This window comes from Ranitomeya variabilis, chromosome 2, assembly GCF_051348905.1.
Source record: "Ranitomeya variabilis isolate aRanVar5 chromosome 2, aRanVar5.hap1, whole genome shotgun sequence".
NCBI classification, from domain to species: domain Eukaryota; kingdom Metazoa; phylum Chordata; class Amphibia; order Anura; family Dendrobatidae; genus Ranitomeya; species Ranitomeya variabilis.
This window is the reverse complement of record NC_135233.1, coordinates 843,343,472-843,363,734: the sequence shown is the minus strand read 5'-3', so window position 1 is coordinate 843,363,734 and position 20,263 is coordinate 843,343,472. Positions and strand designations below refer to the sequence as shown.

Here is a 20,263-nt window from a genome sequence, read left to right as displayed (position 1 = left end):
CGGGCTTGGAACTGAGTGCACAAACCGGTCCATTACAACTCTACCGTCTGTGCTGGGGTAGAGGACTTCGGCAGCAACCACTTTTGGATGAGGTGCAGTAGATCAAACATTTGGGAGCAAAGTGCTTTGTCACATTGATTTTCCCAGTGGTGGACCCATTGTGCCCTGACAGACATTGTCACACCCAAGAGCGGCAAAATTTCCATTTTCAATTTTGCATATTCTTTGGCAATCAGAAAGGCTAAATCATAGTAGGCATTTTTTGGCTCCCCCATTAAGTATGGTGCCAGGACTTCCGCCCACTATTCCGGTGGGAGTTTTTTCCTTTTGACAACCCTTTCAAAAACGATTAAAAAGGCCTCTATATCTTCACCAGGGTTAATTTTCTGCAAGGCTCTCCTCACCGCCTTCTGGATAGAAAAATTAGCAGCTGATCTTTGAGTCACCGTGCCATGAATCGCCTCTGGGTAATTCAATCTGGTGCTGTTTTCAGTTGTGTTGCTAAAACTGATGCAAAAACAACTTTTTTGACTCCTGTTGTGCCAGCTGTTGTTGCTGCTGCAGCTGCTGAATAAGCAGCCTACTTATCTCCTGCTGTGCCAGCTGCTGCTGCTGTAGCTGCTGCGGTCTGACAAGGTCACATATATTTGGTATGCATTGTGTGTGTCTGTATTATGCATACGTGTCATGTATTATGTGTAATATATGTGTCATGTATGTTTAATATGAAATCAAGAAAAGATGCAAAGTAAGAATGCTTTTAAAAACATCATGGTGGCGTTGTCATGTCGGACGCTGTTCAGACCAGGTCGTTCGACAGACAGCGGTAATTCCGCTTTTGTCCACTATGCGCTCATTGGCGTCGGCTAGATTTTATCTTGCTGGTCCGGGGTTAATTTACCTGGTGCTCAGATTGGAAGCTGGGCCATGCCCACTGCCTTTAAATAGTTCTCCTGAACATTGGGCGTCGCCGATTATAGCTTCTGTCTTGTGCGTGGTTATCTCGGTCTGGAGTGGTGAGCTAGTAGTTGGAGTATCGTTGCTGGTGGTGTATTTCCCTTTGTCTTATTTTTCTCCTTCCCATATTTGTATTTGTTTTGCCCTTTGCACTTATAGTGTATTCCTGAGTGACTGCGGCGTGGTGCTTATTTTTCCGTTATCCTTGTCTGTGCTAACTGTGGGTATTGGAGTGTGGTCTCTTCACTGGGTGGTGGGTCGTGGTTTCAGCCTAGGGTTGAAACAGGAGATAGGGTGAGGGTGGAGGCCCAGACATGCACACCATCAGTGTAAACTCTGGGAGAGGGTCAGTCAGGGTTTCCCTAGTCTGAGGGAAATCGCAGGGGCCCGGGTTATTAGCTCTTTCCTACCTAGGTCTCCCGTGACAGGCGTGGCCTAACATGCATGTGGTGAGGGCTAGAAATGAGCGAATTTGCTCGTGTTCCCTTTTATTCGGCAAGCTATAGCACTTGCCGAATAAGCTGCAGCGGGAACCCGACTTCCTGGATCACACCGGCCGATCAGCTGATAGGCGCCGCAGATGCATGTGTCGTGGCTGTGTCACAGTCACGACACATGCATGGTGAGCCTCTTTGTTGGGCTCTCCACGCTTGGGAGTGGGTTAAATGGCTGATCAAACAAATCCTGAGGCATCCACGATTTGTTCTCTCCACTGGTACTCGTTGAATGTCAATGGGTTAAATTCACCGATTAAGCAGAAAAAGGTATTGAATTATCTACCGTATATACTCGAGTATAAGCTGAGAATTTCAGCCCATTTTTTTAGGCTGAAATTGCCCCTCTCGGCTTATACTCAAGTCATTCCCAGGGGGGTCGGCAGGGGAGGGGGAGCGGCAGCTGTCTAATCATACTCACCTGCTCCTTGCGAGGTCCCTGCATGTCCCTGGTTCCCGGCAGCTTCTTCTTGTAGTGAGCGGTCACATGGTACCGCTCATTACAGTAATGAATATGGACCCGACTCCACTCCCATAGGGGTGGAGCCGCATATTCATTACTGTAATGAGCGGTACCATGTGACCGCTCACTACAGGAAGAAGCTGCCGGCACCGGGGGAACAGACCTGCAGGGACACCGCGCCAGGAGCAGGTGAGTATAACAAGGGCATTGCGCGATATTCACCTGCTCCCCGTTCCATCGTCGGTGCCGCTCCGTCTTCCGCGTCCTCTGCAGTGACGCTCAGGTCAGAGGGCATGATGATGTCATTAGTGTGCGCGCCGCCCTCTGCTTGAATGTCAGTGCAGATGACGCGGAAGACGGAGCGGTGCCCATCGGTGGAACGGGGAGCAGGTGAATATAGCAAGTGCCGGGGGCCTGAGAGGTGAATATGTCTTTTTTTTTAATCGCAGCAACAGCATATGGGGCAAATGTCTGTATGGAGCATCTTATGGGGCCATGTGCAGCATTATATGGGGCAAATATCTGTATGGGGCAAATATCTGTATGGGGCCATGTGCAGCATTATATGGGGCAAATATCTGTATGGAGCATCTTATGGAGCCATGTGCAGCATTATATGGGGCAAATACCTCTATGGAGCATCTTATGGGGCCATATGCAGCATAATATGGGGCAAATATCTGTATGGGGCCAAGTGCAGCATTATATGGGGCAAATATCTGTATGGGGCCATGTGCAGCATTATATGGGGCAAATATCTGTATGGGGCCATGTGCAGCATTATATGGGGCAAATATCTGTATGGAGCATCTAAAGGGGCCATGTGCAGCATTATATGGGGCAAATATCTCTATGGAGCATCTTATGGGGCCATGTGCAGCATTATATGGGGCAAATATCTGTATGGAGCATCTAAAGGGGCCATGTGCAGCATTATATGGGGCAAATATCTCTATGGAGCATCTTATGGGGCCATGTGCAGCATTATATGGGGCAAATATCTCTATGGAGCATCTTATGGGGCCATAATCAGCATTTGTGGAGCCTTATAAGGGGCAAATGTGTCTATGGAGCATCTTATGGGGCCATAATCAGCATTTGTGGAGCCTTATATGGGGCAAATGTCTGTATGGAGCATCTTATGGGGCCATAATCAACATTTGTGCAGCATTGTATGGGGCGTATTTTGTATGGAGCATCTTATGGGGCCCATCATGAACTGTATGGAGCATTATATGGGGCTCCTGATTCAATATGGATATTCAAAAACACTTAACCTACTGATGTCTCAATTAATTTTACTTTTTTTGGTATCTATTTTTATTTTTGAAATTTACCAGTATCTGCTACATTTTCCACCCTAGGCTTATACTCGAGTCATTAAGTTTTCCCAGTTTTTTTGTGGCAAAATTAGGGGTCTCGGCTTATACTCGAGTATATACGGTACATAGGGCAAATTTTCATGTTATTTTTTGCAGAAAACGTATTGGATAAAGGGTAGCCATCCATTTCTATACAGTAAGAAGTATGCTTTGTGTGCTGAAGGATCTTACTTTAAAAAACAGCGAGGAGTAGCCATACTGATCTGCAAATGTATCAACTATGATATTCTGGATGTGTTGGAGGACCCACTGGGGAGGTTTCTCGTTGAAAGCGTTACAATAGAGGAGATGACCTTTAACTTGGTTAATATATATGCCCCTAACATCCCAGGCCCACAGTTCCAGGCTAAAATATTAGTGATCATAGCGAGATGGGATACATCTCAGGTAATCGTAGGTGGTGACTTCAATGAGGCTCATGACACCTCTTTAGATGGATCTAACACTCAGGCATTGCAACAAACAACACAAGGGGGTTGTATACAATCACTGTCAGATCATTAATGCTTGATAGACATATGGAGATTACAGCATCCAATAGAGAGGGACTTCTCTCATTATTCCCATGTACATGACTCACATGCTAGGATAGATTATTGGCTATTACACTATCATTAGTACTACAGACAGGGCCGTATTTGCCACTAGGCACTCGAGGGCACGTGGGACGGTGCTGCGCAGGGACAGAGGTGGAGGATTCCGTTCTTCTGCGCGGTATGAGGTGAGTATGATGACAGCCAGGCAGGACGGGGGGAGCCGGGGAGGATGAAGGAGGACCGTGGTGGATGGGGAGCCGAGCCATACAAGATGGGAGCGTCGGGGAGCCGATGAGCCACGCATACAGCCAAGCCCAGGGGGGGAGATGAGCCACGCATATGGCGGGGCCCGGGGTGGGGATGGGAGATGAGCCAGTGCCTGAGCCACCCACACATACAGGGAGGGGAAGATGAGCCACGCATACAGGGGGGGGATGGGAGATGAGCCAGTGCCTGAGCCACCCATGCATACAGGGAGGGGGAGATGAGCGATGAGCCAGTGCCTGGGCCACCCATGCATACAGGGAGGGGGAGATGAGCCACGCATACGGGGGGGGATGGGAGATGAGCCAGTGCCTGAGCCACCCATGCATACAGGAAGGGGGAAATGAGCCACGCATACAGGGGGGGGGGGATGAGCCACCTATGCATACAAGGAGGGGGAGATGAGCCATGCATACTTGATGGGAGGCATTATACAGTATACATGGAGCATCATATGTGGTCATTATACAGTATTGAGCATCATGTGTGGCCATTATACAGTATTGAGCATCATGTGTGGCCATTATACAGTATGGAGCATCATGTGTGGCCCTTATACGGTATGGAGCACTGTGTGGCCATCATACAGTATGGAGCACTGTGTGGCCATCATACAGTATGGAGCATCATGTGTGGCCATTATACAGTATGCATGGAGCATCATATGTGGTCATTATACAGTATTGAGCATCATATGTGGCCATTATACAGTATTGAGCATCATTTGTGGCCATTATACAGTATGAAGCATCATGTGTGGCCTTTATACAGTATGGAGCACTGTGTGGCCATCATACAGTATGGAGCATCATGCGGGGCCATTATACAGTATGGAGCATCATATGTGGCCATTATACAGTATTGAGCATCATGTGTGGCCATTATACAGTATGGAGCATCATGTGTGGCCATTATACCGTATGGAGCACTGTGTGGCCATATTTTTTTTTGTTTATAATTATTGTATATAAAACAGTGTGATCAGCAGTGCTAAATGGGTGTGGTTGGGACGTGGATATGGGTGTGACTAGTTGTGAAATGGGTGTGGTAAGAGGAGTGGCCTAAAATTTGCTGATTTGCTGCGGCGCACTATGTGCACCGCAAACTTTATACCTCCTTCCCTTCTTCAAAAGTTGGGAGGTATGGTACCACATTTGCCAGATCACGGCAAGTGCCGCAAATCCCATAGGGAATGAATGAGGCCAAATGCAGTGTTGCTGTAAGTGATCCGTTACGCGGCACATGCAGAAAAATTGCCAGATCTGATGCAAAAGGCGACTTTCACATCAGCGATTCTTGCCAAAGTCACTACCGATAGTGTCATACTCACCAAAGGGTGAGGCAGCATTAAAAGTGCCTAGGGCAGCAGAAACTCTAAATACGGCCCTGACTACAGACAGATATTTTAAAAGTTCACATATCAGAACACGGTCCGGTAACATTTAGATCTAGTTTAATGGACCCGATAAAATCGAGGAAGAACATGGCGGTTTCCCTCGTAAATTTATTAGTGATGAGCACTAGTATTTTTTTAGTGCTCGGAGATTTAGTTTTCATCGCCTCAGCTGAATGATTTACATCTGTTAGCCAGCTTGCTTACATGTGGAGATTCCCTAGCAACCAGGCAACCCCCACATGTACTTATGCTGGCTAACAGATGTAAATCATCCAGCTGCGGCGATGAAAACTAAATCTCCAAGCACTTATAAATACTCAGAGGACACCCGAGCGTGCTCGGGAAATCTCGAGTAACGAGTATATTCGCTCATCACTAATCTTTATCAGTCGGATGATTTTAAAAAATCATACACATACGTATGATACGGCTGAGTCTCGCAGGTGAAATCCCTCCTCTGGCGCCGGCACTTGGGAGCAGAGCATGCAGTTCCATGTGTTGCTGTGCGGCTGCACGCTCCGCTCCGGAGTGCCGGCGCCAGAGGAGGGATTTCACCTGCGAGACTCGGCCGTATCTCGCGTATGTGTGATCCCGGCCTAAGTGTGATAACCAGGCACACTGTGGAGAGGCACACCTATTTTGGGCAGCCTCTAAAGCTGTATTGAGAGGACAGATCATTTCCTACGTCAGTCATAAAATGAAAAGGATAATAAAATGAACACTGAAAACGCAAAGGACGTTAACCCAAGCATGTAAAGAATTTAAATCCAATAATACACCACTTACAAAACAAAAATTTCTAAAGGCCAAGAAGGAAGCAGACACTCTGGTACATGAAATGGCCATGTATAATTTAGACTATCAAAAACATAAATATTTTAAATGGGGTAACAAACCAGGGAAGGTACTCGCCATATAGGCCATATAGAACAGTCACAAGAGTACAAAAAATACAATAACAAAATGGCCCTATCTTAACAAAAAACGAGGAGATAGTGAATGAGTTTAGGTCTTTTTTCAATACGTTATATAAAGCAGAGCCGGAGTCGAAGATACGAATTTTCTACAAAATGACATTGCACCCGTACTCACTGAGGATCACAAGAAAGTTCTTAATACTGCCATCATTCCCACAGACATTTTACAGGTTATTAATACATTGGAACTATTCAAAGCTCTAGGCCCGGATTGGTTCAGCAATGAACATTATAAAATATTGGGAACATCAGTAGCTCCTCACCTTTGTGAGGTGTGTAATAATATAGTCAAGAGTGGATGTCTTCCTGATCGGTTTAATGAAGCCATAATCATTGTTCTTCCCAAACCAGACAAGGACCATATGCAGGTTGAGGGGTATAGATCAATCACGCTACTCAATTCTGATTTTAAATTGTTCACCAAAATCTTAGCTGATAGGGTCCAACAAATAATTCCAGAGTTGATTACACCCCAGCAAACAGGATTTGTACATGGAAAATCCATTACACATAACATTATCCGGTGTCCAGGCCGTCCATAAATAATGTATTGTCTTTGCCCTTTGAGGGTCGGCGTAGCACATGTCAGGGTTACCCACTATCCCCCCTATTAATCAATTTAGCATTGGATCCACTCCTGAGAACTCTCCAGAATCTGTCAGTATTTGAAGGCATAACAGTTGGAACCACCTCAATTAAAATTTCAGCCTTCGCTGATTATATAATTTTGTTTATTGCCAACCCAGCCCGAGCAGCTCCCGCTATGATGGAGGTGCTGAGAGAATTTGGTAAATGCTCTGGCTCCAAAATTAACTACAATAAATTGGAGGCTTTAGCACTCTTCAGATCAGGGAGATTGACTGATCCCTTGTTTCCATTTCAATGGTGTCAGGAGTCTATCAAATACTTAGGTATACAGCTCCCTGCAGACCCCTCAATTCTATACAGAATCAATTATAGACCACTAATCTCATCAATAATCAGTCTTCTAAACTCTTGGAAACACTTCACACTATCCTTCTCAGGTCGATGCCATCTTATTAAAATGGTAGCGTTTCCTAAACTGATGTACGCTTTTCAGACTCTTCCTCTATTGCTATCTCAAAGCAATCTTAAACCGTTAAACACAGCTTTTCAGAAATTTATCTGGGGTGATATGGGTAGGACACGCATAGGGCTATCAAAGTTACAGGCATCAAGGGCAGAGGGCGGAATTAATTTCCCAAATATAGACAGGAATAACTTGGAAGCCAATGTCAGGTACACTATAGACTGCATAAGGGAGACTTCTCACTTTGCTAATGTAAGCTTAGAACAACAACTCTACTCACATATCTCGTTGACTGCTTTGATACATCTGAGTAATGAAGAGATCCCTGATGAAGTCCGGGAACACCCAATCTTGTGGCAAACAATAAAGACATGGAGGCGGTGTAGGAAGATTTGTAAATTACACACCAGGTTATCTCCATTTCAACCATTTAAAGCCAATCCTGGTTTCTTCAAAGGTACTCCACCTACGTTTTATAGAACCCTTGCAGATCAAGGATGCACTCTAGTAATAGATTTGTTGGAACTTGGATTCTCTATGCTCTCCTTCGATACAGAATCACAGCGCTTCCCACTATTTAATAATAAACCCTTGCGCAGTTTGGTCCAAAAATGTTTGACTGGCGGGGGTGTGGGGGATAGGGGGAACAACATGGATGATTTTCTCAGGAACTCGAGACTACAAGTGGCATCCACAAGTAGTATTCATTCCTTAGGCTACTTTCACACTAGCGTCGTACGACGCACATCGCAATGCGACGTGGCGACGTACTGACGCATACTGTGCAGTTATTTTGGCTAAAGGTTGTGCAACCAAGTATTAGACTGAGGGTGCCAATACTTTTGTCTGGCCCATTTTTGGAGTTTTGTGTGAAACGATCAATGTTTTGCTTTTTGCTTCATTCTCTTTTGTGTTTTTTCATTTAAGACAAATTAAATGAAGATAATAATACCAAAGAATTTGTGTTTGCAATCATTTTCAGGAAGAAACTGAGAATTATCTGACAGAATTGCAGGGGTGTCAATACTTTTGGCCACAACTCTAGTATATACCTGTATGTCATCTCCTCCTGTATATAGTATATACCTATGTGTCATCACCTCCTGTATATAGTATGTACCTGTATGTCATCTCCTCCTGTATATAGTATATACCTATGTGTCATCACCTCCTGTATATAGTATATACCTGTATATCTTCTCCTGTATACAGTATAAACCTATGTGTCATCTCCTCCTATATATAGTATATACCTGTGTCATCTACCCTGTATACAGTATTTACCTGTGTCATCTCCTCCTGTATATAGTATATACCTGTGTGTCATCACCTCCTGTATATAGTATATACCTGTGTGTCATCACCTCCTGCATATAGTATATACCTGTGTGTCATCTCCCCTGTACATAGTATTTACCTGTGTGTCATCTCCTCCTGTATATAGTATGTACCTGTGTGTCATCTCTTCCTGTATAAAGTATATACCTGTATGTCATCTCCTCCTGTATATAATATATACCTGTATGTCATCTCCTCCTGTATATAGTATGTACCTGTATGTCATCTCCTCCTGTATATAGTATATGCCTGTATGTCATCTCCTCCTGTATATAATATATACCTGTATATAGTATGTACCTGTATGTCATCTCCTCCTGTATATAGTATGCACCTGTATGTCATCTCCCCTGTATATAGTATTTACCTGTGTGTAATCTCCTCCTGTATATAGTATATACCTATGTGTCATCTCCTCCTATATATAGTATATACCTGTGTCATCTGATCCTGTATATAGTATGTACCTGTATGTCATCTCCTCCTCTATATAGTATATACCTGTATGTCATCTCCTCCTGTATATAGTATATACCTGTGTGTCATCTCCTCCTGTATATAGTATGTACCTGTGTGTCATCTCCTCCTGTATATAGTATATACCTGTATGTCATCTCCTCCAGTATATAGTATAAACCTATGTGTAATCTCCTGTATATAGTATATACCTATGTGTCATCTCCTCCTATATATAGTATATACCTGGTTCATCTGCTCCTGTATATAGTATATACCTGTATGTCATCTCCTCCTATATATAGTTTATACCTGTGTGTCATCTCCTCCTGTATATAGTATATACCTGTGTGTCATCTCCTCCTGTATATAGTATATACCTGTGTGCCATCACCTCCTGTATATAGTATATACCTGTGTGTTATCTCCTCCTGTATATAGTATATACCTGTGTGTCATCACCTCCTGTACATAGTATATACCTGTGTGTCATCTCCCCTGTATATAGTATTTACCTGTGTGTCATCTCCTCCTGTATATGGTGGTTCCCTGAAAAATGCCCACAGGAAAATTGCCCTCAGGAAAATTGCCCACATGAAAAATGCACACAGGAAAAATGCCCACAAGAAAATTCCCCACACGGAAAATTGCCAATTACAGCATCACAAAAGTTTCAGATCTATGATATTTCAGGTGCAAGGTGAGGATGTTCACAATATGTGATCAACTTGTGATTTACAGTTGACCTAGTGCAAAACTGCAAAAAATGAAGATCTGTGGTTTGCAGCAGTCTGTCATTATCAGCAATAGATAGATCTAGTCTGCTCTCCTCTCTCACTGATTCTGCCCTACTCCTCTGTTGTGAATTCCGCTCTTGGGCTCCCTCCGGTGGTTGTAAGTAGCACTTTTGTGAATTCTGCTCGTGGGCTCCCTCCTGTGGTTTTGAGTGGTATAGCTGCTTCTTGGATTTAGCATCAGCAGCTGCTCCCACTGATCGTCTTTTTGGCTCGGCTATTTTAGTCTGGCCTTATTCCTCAATCAATGCCAGTTGTCAATTGTTCCTGCTTGGAGCCACTGCTCTTTTGGATTTCCCTGACACTCTGTCCAGTTCAGCAAAGATAAGTCCTTGCTTGTCCTTTTGCAGTCCATTTGTTGTGGACTTTATTGTTCAGCACATTCTATGTTTTGCTCATTTGTCCAGCTTATCAGTATGGATCTATTCAGCTAAGCTGGAAGCTCTGGGCTGCAGATTTTGCCCTCCACACCTTTAGTCAGGTGTGGAGATTTTTGCATATCTCTGCGGTGGACTTTTTCTAGTTTTTATTACTGAAAGCACAGTGTCCTTTCCTTACTATGTATATAGCTAGAAGTGGCCTCCTTTGCTAAATCTTGTTTCATACTACGTATGTCATTTCCTTCTCCTCTCACAGTCAATATTTGTGGGGGGCTGTCCTATCCTTTGGGGATTTTCTCTGAGGCAAGATAGCTTTCCTGTTTCTACCTTTAGGGGTAGCTAGTTCTCCGGCTGTGACGAGGTGTCCAGGGAGTGACAGGAACATCCCACGGCTACTGCTAGTGTTGTGTTAAGATCAGGAACTGCGGTCTGTATAGTTACCACCTGCTCAGAGCTAGTCGCATGTCGCTCCTAAATTACCAGTCCATAACAGTACAACTGGCCAAAAATGAGTTGAATGCATCTCAAAAGAAGGAAAAGAAAAAGAGTTCTGAGCCATTTTTTTTTTCTTTAGTCTGTTTTGTCTTTTTCCTTCCTCTTAATCTCTGGGTGGATTTGGGCGCGGACATGGATGTTCAGGGTTTGTTTTTTCGTGTGGATCAGCTTGCTGCAAGAGTTCAGAGTATCCAAGATTATGTTGTTCAGACTCCAGCCTTAGAGCCTAGAATTCCTACTCCAGATTTGTTTTACGGGGATAGATCTAAGTTTTTGAACTTTAAAAATAACTGCAAATTGTTTTTTGCTCTGAAACCCCGTTCCTCTGGTTACCCCACTCAGCAAGTTAAAATAGTTATTTCTCTGCTGCGTGGTGACCCTCAGGACTGGGCATTCTCCCTTGAGTCAGGGGATCCGGCATTGCTTAATGTAGATGCATTTTTTTCAATCGCTCGGATTATTGTATGACGAACCTAACTCCGTGGATCATGCGGAAAAAACCTTGTTGGCTCTGTGCCAGGGTCAGGAAGCGGCAGAATTATACTGCCAGAAATTTAGAAAATGGTCTGTGCTCACTAAATGGAATGAGGACGCTCTGGCAGCAATTTTCAGAGAGGGTCTTTCTGAAGCCCTTAAAGATGTTATGGTGGGGTTCCCCACGCCTGTTGGTCTGAGCGAATCTATGTCTCTAGCCATTCAGATCGATCGGCGCCTGCGCGAGCGCAAAGTGGTGCACCATATGGCAGCATCCTCTGAGCAGAGTCCTGAGCCTATGCAATGTGATAGGATTCTGACTAGAGCGGAACAGAGGGGATACAGACGTCAGAATGGGCTGTGTTTTTACTGTGGTGATTCAGTTCATACTATCTCTGATTGCCCTAAGCGTATTAAGAGGGTCGCTAGATCTGTTACCATTAGTACTGTACAGCCTAAGTTTCTCCTGTCTGTGACCCTGATTTGCTCATTGTCATCTTTCTCTGTCATGGCATTTGTGGATTCAGGCGCTGCCCTGAACTTAATGGACTTGGAATTTGCCAGGCGCCGTGGTTTTTCTTTGCAGCCTTTGCAGAGCCCTATTCCTTTGAGGGGTATTGATGCTACACCGTTGGCCAAGAATAAACCTCAGTATTGGACTCAGCTGACTATGTGCATGGCTCCAGCACATCTGGAAGATTGTCGTTTTCTGGTGTTGCATAATTTACATGATGTTGTTGTACTGGGTTTTCCATGGTTACAAGTACACAATCCAGTGTTGGATTGGAAATCGATGTCTGTGACTAGTTGGGGTTGTCAAGGGGTACATAGTGACGTTCCTTTAATGTCAATTTCCTCTTCCCCCTCTTCTGATGTTCCTGAATTTTTGTCAGATTTCCAGGATGTATTCGATGAGCCCAAGTCCAGTTCCCTTCCTCCACATAGGGACTGTGATTGTGCTATTGACTTGATTCCAGGCTCTAAGTTCCCTAAGGGCCGACTTTTCAACCTGTCTGTGCCAGAACATACCGCTATGCGGAGCTATGTTAAGGAGTCCTTGGAGAAGGGGCATATTCGGCTGTCTTCGTCACCATTGGGAGCGGGATACTTTTTTGTTGCCAAGAAGGATGGCTCCTTGAGACCCTGTATTGATTATCGCCTTCTTAATAAGATCACGGTCAAATTCCAATACCCTTTACCTTTGCTCTCTGATTTGTTTGCTCGGATTAAGGGGGCTAGTTGGTTTACCAAGATTGACCTTCGAGGGGCATATAATCTTGTTCGTATTAAACAGGGTGACGAATGGAAAACTGCATTTAATACGCCCGAAGGCCATTTTGAATACCTGGTGATGCCTTTCGGGCTTTCTAATGCTCCTTCTGTATTTCAGTCCTTCATGCATGACATTTTCCGCAATTGTCTTGATAAATTCTTGATTGTGTATTTGGATGATATTTTGATTTTTTCCAATGATTGGGAGTCTCATGTGAAGCAGGTCAGGATGGTATTCCAGATCCTTCGTGATAATGCTCTATTTGTGAAGGGGTCTAAGTGCCTATTTGGAGTTCAGAAGGTCTCTTTTTTGGGGTTTATTTTTTCTCCTTCGTCTATAGAAATGGATCCTGTTAAGGTCCAAGCCATTCATGACTGGATTCAACCCACATCTGTGAAGAGCCTTCAGAAATTTTTGGGCTTTGCTAATTTTTATCGCCGTTTCATTGCCAACTTCTCTAGTGTGGTTAAGCCCCTGACCGATTTGACGAAGAAAGGCGCTGATGTGACAAATTGGTCCTCTGAGGCTGTTGAGGCCTTTCAGGAGCTTAAGCGCTGATTTACTTCTGCCCCTGTCTTGCGTCAGCCGGATGTCTCTTCCTTTTCAGGTTGAAGTTGACGCTTCTGAGATTGGGGCAGGGGCCGTTTTGTCGCAGAGGAATTCTGATGGTTCCTTGATGAAACCATGTGCCTTCTTTTCCTGAAAGTTTTCGCCTGCGGAACGCAATTATGATGTCGGCAATCGGGAGTTGTTGGCTATGAAGTGGGCATTTGAGGAGTGGCGACATTGGCTTGAGGGGGCCAAGCACCGTATTGTGGTCTTGACCGATCATAAGAATCTGATTTACCTCGAGTCGGCCTAGCGGCTGAACCCTAGACAGGCTCGATGGTCCCTGTTTTTCTCCCGTTTCGATTTTGTGGTTTCATATCTTCCGGGATCTAAGAATGTTAAAGCGGATGCCCTCTCTAGGAGTTTTTTGCCTGATTCTCCTGGAGTTATTGAGCCGGTTGATTCTTAGGGAAGGGGTGATTCTTTCTGCCATCTCCCCTGATTTACGGCGGGTGCTTCAGGAATTTCAGGCTGATAAACCTGACCGCTGTCCTGTGGGGAAGCTGTTTGTTCCTGATAGATGGACAAGTAAGGTAATTTCTGAGGTCCATTGTTCGGTGTTGGCCGGTCATCCTGGGATTTTTGGTATCAGAGATTTGGTGGCTAGGTCCTTTTGGTGGCCTTCCTTGTCGCGGGATGTGCGATCTTTTGTGCAGTCCTGTGGGACTTGTGCCCGGGCTAAGCCTTGCTGTTCCCGCGCTAGTGGGTTGCTTTTGCCTTTGCCTGTCCCTGAGAGGCCCTGGACGCATATTTCCATGGATTTTATTTCGGATCTTCCTGTGTCCCAGAGGATGTCTGTTATCTGGGTGGTTTGTGACCGGTTCTCTAAAATGGTTCATTTGGTACCTTTGCCTAAATTGCCTTCCTCCTCTGATTTGGTTCCATTGTTTTTTCAGCATGTGGTTCGTTTGCATGGCATTCCGGAAAATATTGTGTCTGATAGAGGTTCCCAGTTTGTTTCCAGGTTTTGGCGGGCCTTTTGTGCTAGGATGGGCATTAATTTGTCTTTTCCTTCGGTGTTCCATGCTCAGACAAATGGCCAAACTGAGCGAACTAATCAAACCTTGGAAACCTATTTGAGATGCTTTGTGTCTGCTGATCAGGATGATTGGGTGGCTTTCTTGCCGTTGGCTGAGTTTGCCCTTAATAATCGGGCCAGTTTGGCTACTTTGGTTTCGCCTTTTTTTTGTAATTTTGGTTTCCATCCTCGTTTTTCTTCAGGGCAGGTTGAGCCTTCTGATTGTCCTGGTGTAGATTCTGTGGTGGACAGGTTACAGCAGATTTGGACTCATGTGGTAGACAATTTGACGTTGTCTCAGGAAAAGGCTCAGCGTTTTGCTAACCGCCGTCGGTGTGTTGGTCCTCGGCTTCGTGTGGGGGATTTAGTCTGGTTATCTTCTCGTCATGTTCCTATGAAGGTTTCTTCCCCTAAGTTCAAGCCTCGGTTTATTGGTCCTTATAAGATCTCTGAGATTATCAATTCAGTGTCTTTTCGTTTGGCCCTTCCAGCCTCTTTTGCCATCCACAATGTTTTCCATAGATCTTTGTTGCGGAGATATGTGGTACCCGTTGTTCCCTCTGTTGATCCTCCTGCCCCGGTGTTGGTTGAGGGGGAGTTGGAATATGTGGTTGAGAAAATTTTGGATTCTCGTTTTTCGAGGCGGAGGCTTCAGTATCTTGTTAAGTGGAAGGGTTATGGCCAGGAGGATAATTCTTGGGTGGTTGCCTCCAATGTCCATGCTGCCGATTTGGTTCGTGCTTTTCACTTGGCTCGTCCTGATCGGCCTGGGGGCTCTGGTGAGGGTTCGGTGACCCCTCCTCAAGGGGGGGGTACTGTTGTGAATTCCGCTCTTGGGCTTCCTCCGGTGGTTGTAAGTAGCACTTTTGTGAATTCTGCTCGTGGGCTCCCTCCTGTGGTTTTGAGTGGTATAGCTGCTTCTTGGATTTAGCATCAGCAGCTGCTCCCACTGATCGTCTTTTTGGCTCGGCTATTTTAGTCTGGCCTTATTCCTCAATCAATGCCAGTTGTCAATTGTTCCTGCTTGGAGCCACTGCTCTTTTGGATTTCCCTGACACTCTGTCCAGTTCAGCAAAGATAAGTCCTTGCTTGTCCTTTTGCAGTCCATTTGTTGTGGACTTTATTGTTCAGCACATTCTATGTTTTGCTCATTTGTCCAGCTTATCAGTATGGATCTATTCAGCTAAGATGGAAGCTCTGGGCTGCAGATTTTGCCCTCCACACCTTTAGTCAGGTGTGGAGATTTTTGCATATCTCTGCGGTGGACTTTTTCTAGTTTTTATTACTGACCGCACAGTGTCCTTTCCTTACTATGTATATAGCTAGAAGTGGCCTCCTTTGCTAAATCTTGTTTCATACTACGTATGTCATTTCCTTCTCCTCTCACAGTCAATATTTGTGGGGGGCTGTCCTATCCTTTGGGGATTTTCTCTGAGGCAAGATAGCTTTCCTGTTTCTACCTTTAGGGGTAGCTAGTTCTCCGGCTGTGACGAGGTGTCCAGGGAGTGACAGGAACATCCCACGGCTACTGCTAGTGTTGTGTTAAGATCAGGAACTGCGGTCTGTATAGTTACCACCTGCTCAGAGCTAGTCGCATGTCGCTCCTAAATTACCAGTCCATAACACTCCTCCCACCAGCCCAAAACAGCAGCACATGCAGAACCAGCAGCAGTGTGATCCAGAGGAGCCATTACTGCTATCAGTGCTCACAAAAGTATCACTGCTGCTGGCAGAGATATTTGGTCCTGGAAGCCCAGAAGGCACAGAAGAAAGGTGAGATTCTGTCACTTGTACCACTTTGTGTTCTTGCTGAGAATGTATGATATGCTTTTGCAGTGGATGGGCCCCAGTGCGAAATGTGGCCCTTCCCCCCACACACACACGTTGGTCAGATGTATGGGCCCCTGTAGTGTTCTAAATTCTATAAAGACATATGAATTACCCCCCTCCCCCTTCATTATGTAGTAATGTCCCCCATACTGGTATATGCCCATCTTCCTGGTGAATATGTCTGCATCCTGGTATCTATGTCCTAATGCTGGTATATATGGTCCCCATCCTAGTATGTATGGTCCACATGATCTCCATCCTGGTATTTATGCCCCCTTTCTGGTATATATGTCCCTATCCTGGTTTACATGGTCCCCAATCCTAGTGTATTATTTATGTGTCCCCGTTCTGACCCTACATTCTACTCACCTTTGCTCTGCTCCCACGTCACCCAGTGTCTTTTGTAGCCACCGCACAGCCCGGCAGCTGACATCGGAGTGTGCACCATTTCATGCACCGCTCCCTGTGGCTGCACCTCTGATGTCAGCTCACAGCCATCGCACCGGCAGCATGTATCGCAGTGCTGGGACCCCACGGGTCTCTGCAACATGATGCATGTCATCTGGATCTGCATCTTCAGTGAAGACGCAGATCCAGCAGAAGCAGGCACCTGTACCCCCTTGCCTGGTTGTGGACTTGATGCCTGCGACCACAGTCGTTACACATCTGTGTTTTTTTGTATTGGTGAACCAATAGTCTTATCTATCCCAATATTTGTTAATTTATTTTCAATAAAAGTGTATTTTGAGTTCATCTAAAGTATTCTATTTCTTCTTGTAGTGCTAACAATGGAGTTTTCAAAAAGCCAGAGAAACAACAAAGTTATGATTTACTTGGGGTTTGAATATCTTGCATTTCGTACTATCAACGCAGTGGTGACTTGGAGATGCAGACTGTACCGCTCTTCAAAGTGCCATTCAATTCTCAAAACAAAAGGTGGCAACGTAGTTCAAGAACCAACAGAACATTGTCATGACTCCTGCCCTCAAAAAGCAGAAGCAAACATTGCCAGAGGCAAAATGAGAGAAGACATGAGAGCAGTAAGTGCTACTCCTCGCAACGTGATGGGAAAGGTGTTGTCTGTATTGAGTAATGATGTACTGGCCCATATGCCAAGACAATCATCTCTTGCGAGAAGCCTGGTCTATCATAGAACAGATGGTAATTTGCCTAACCCAAAAACTATACATTTTTGCATTCCGGAAAAATATAGTCAACTGATACTTCATGATTCAGGAAAGGAAGATCGAAACAGAATTCTGGTTTTAGGAGATAGAGATCTTATGCTTGAACCGAACAAAGATACAATCTATGGAGATGGCACCTTTGATAAAGTGCCCAATATGTTTTACCAACTGTACACTTGGCATGCCAAGGTGGGTAACTCATATCCGCCATGTTTGTACATTTTACTACAAAGAAAGGACATGAACACGTATAAGAGAATGTTTGAAATAATGAAGCTATTGATTCCAAATCTGGCACCTCAAAAGGTTTTAGTGGATTTTGAGAAGGCTTGTATGACTGCAGTAAGGATTGCCTTTCCACATGCTGATGTTAAAGGGTGTTATTTTCATCTTTGTCAGAGTCTCATTAGAAAAATAAAAAATGTTGGTTTGAAAACAGAATATGAATCTAATATCAACATAAAAATTACACTGAAGTCTCTTGCTGCATTAGCCTTTGTGCCAATTGAAGATATGAGATGTGTTTTTGATAAGCTTGCTGCCACATTCCCAGATGAAGAATGCTATAATGAGGTGCTCACATACTTTTTTTCTACATATATTGAGGGTGCAGCTGGTAGAGATCCTCAGTTTCCTATAAGAATATGGAATCATCATGATGCAGCCCTGGAACAGTCACCAAAAACCACTAACTGTTGTGAGGGATTTCACAATGCACTTAATTCCATGTTCCACTGCAGTCATCCCAGCTTGTGGTTTCTCTTTGATGGATTGCAGAAGGACCTGGCTTGCCACAAATTAACACTGGCTAATGCACAGGCCGGTTGCCTTGAGATAAAAAAGAGGAAGTATGAGGAGCAGTATCATATGGTGGCAACTTCTGTACAGGACTACCCCCAGGTTGAAGATAAACTAAAGTACTTAAGGAGAATAGCTAATTTGCAGTAAAATGGCTAATTTGCAGGTATGCAGTGATTGTTTACTAAACCGGAGTTATTATTGTTATTAGACCTCTTTAATAAACTGTTCCTGTTCAGGACTATCACCAGGTGGCGAATTATTTCCAGGTGTACAATGATTGCTTAATAAATTGAAGTTATTGTTATTAGACCTCCTTAATAAACTGTTCTTAATAAACTTGTCGGTAATTTTCTGTGTGGGCAATTTTTGCCGACATTCTTCTGTGCTGCAGAGCATCTCACCTATAACTCTATACTATACTCCTGCCCGGCAGAGCATCTCACTTTTAATTCTATATTATTCTCTGGCCCTGCAGAGCATCTCACCTATAATTCTATATTATTCTCCTGCCCTGCAGAGCATCTCACCTATAGATCTATATTATTCTCCTGCCCTGCAGAGCATCTCACCTATAATTCTATATTCTCCGGCCCTGCAGAGCATCTCACTTATAATTCTATATTATTCTCCTGCCCTGCAGAGTATCTCACCTATAATTCTATATTATTTTCCTGCCCTGCAGAGTATCTCACCTATAATTCTATATTATTCTCCGGCCCTGCAGAGCATCTCACCTATAATTCTATATTCTCCTGCCCTGCAGAGTATCTCACCTATAATTCTATATTATTCTCCTGCCCTGCAAAGCATCACTTATAATTCTATAGTATTATCCTGCCCTGCAGAGCATCTCACCTATAATTCTATATTATTCTCTGGCCCTGCAGAGCATCTCACCTATAAATCTATATTATTCTCCTGCCCTGCAGAGTATCTCACCTATAATTCTATATTATTCTCCTGCCCTGCAGAGCATCTCACCTATAATTCTATATTCTCCGGCCCTGCAGAGCATCTCACCTATAATTCTATATTATTCTCCTGCCCTGCAGAGCATCTCACATATACCTGCATACTCTCCCCCTGTCCTGCAGAGCATTTAGCCTATAGCTCTATGCTATTCTCTGTTCTGCAGAGCATCTCACCTATAACTCTCTACTGTTTTCCTGTGGGTATTCATGTCTGTGGGCACTTTTAACATATCATGTGAACACCTTGCGCCTGAAATATCATAGATCTGAAACTTTGTGATGATGCAATTGGCAATTTTCCGTGTGGGGAATTTTCCTGTGGGCATTTTTCCTGTGGGCAATTTTCCTGTGGGCATTTTTCTGGTCACCGTATATAATATATACCTGTATGTCATCTCCTCCTGTATATAGTATATACCTGTATGTCATCTCTTCCTGTATATAGTATATACCTGTATGTCATCTCCTTCTGTATTAGACCTCGTTCACACGTTATTTGGTCAGTATTTTTATCTCAGTACTTGTAAGCTAAAACAAGAGTAAAATAATCGGAGGAAACGTTTATAAGAAACATGTCCCCACTTCTGTATTTCTCTCCCACTCGTGGTTTTGGATTATAAATACTGAGGTAAAATACTGACCAAATACTGTGGCCTTATACACAGCCTCCACCTGCAGTGCTTCACTCTTTATACACAGCCTCATACTGCAGCAGCACCTGACTTATCTCATTTTTCCCCTCACATCTCTATCCATGAGGCTCCTCCCTTTCCATTGAGGTCTTACCTCACAGGAGCAACATCATTCTAGACACAACAGAGCTAGATGTGGCCTGAGCCTGCTATGTGGAGTGGGTGTGGCTCGATACATATACACACACATACATACACTTAACTTTATATATATATATACATACTAGATGGTGGCCCGATTCTAATGCATTGGGTATTCTAGAATATGTATGTATGTATGTATGTATGTATATAGCAGCCACATAGTATATAGCACAGGCCACGTAGTATATAGGAGCCATGAAGTATATAGCAAATACTACGTGGCCTGTGCTATATACTATGTGGCTGCTATATACATACATACATATTCTAGAATACCCGAT

At 44.2% G+C, this 20,263-nt stretch overlaps 2 protein-coding genes across 4 annotated transcripts in view; one reads left to right on the top strand and one right to left on the bottom strand.

Moving 5' to 3' along the window:
* ARMC9 (armadillo repeat containing 9) overlaps positions 1-20,263 on the bottom strand; it is a 270,125-nt gene that overhangs the window by 145,013 nt on the left and 104,849 nt on the right. The gene's annotated exons all lie outside the window — the stretch shown is intronic.
* LOC143808982 (uncharacterized) lies at positions 15,953-18,413 on the top strand. Its single transcript, XM_077292161.1, has 2 exons — positions 15,953-16,130; positions 16,968-18,413. Exons 1-2 carry the CDS (start codon positions 15,953-15,955, stop codon positions 18,320-18,322), a joined length of 1,533 nt encoding a protein of 510 aa, XP_077148276.1. The 3' UTR covers positions 18,323-18,413.

Excerpts from the sequence above, each read along its gene's own strand:
- LOC143808982 (XM_077292161.1), top strand. The coding sequence starts at position 15,953 with ATGTCGCTCCTAAATTACCAGTCCATAACACTCCTCCCACCAGCCCAA. Across the intron at positions 16,131-16,967 it reads CCAGAAGGCACAGAAGAAAG|TGCTAACAATGGAGTTTTCA; the intron begins GTGAGATTCTGT and ends TTCTTCTTGTAG.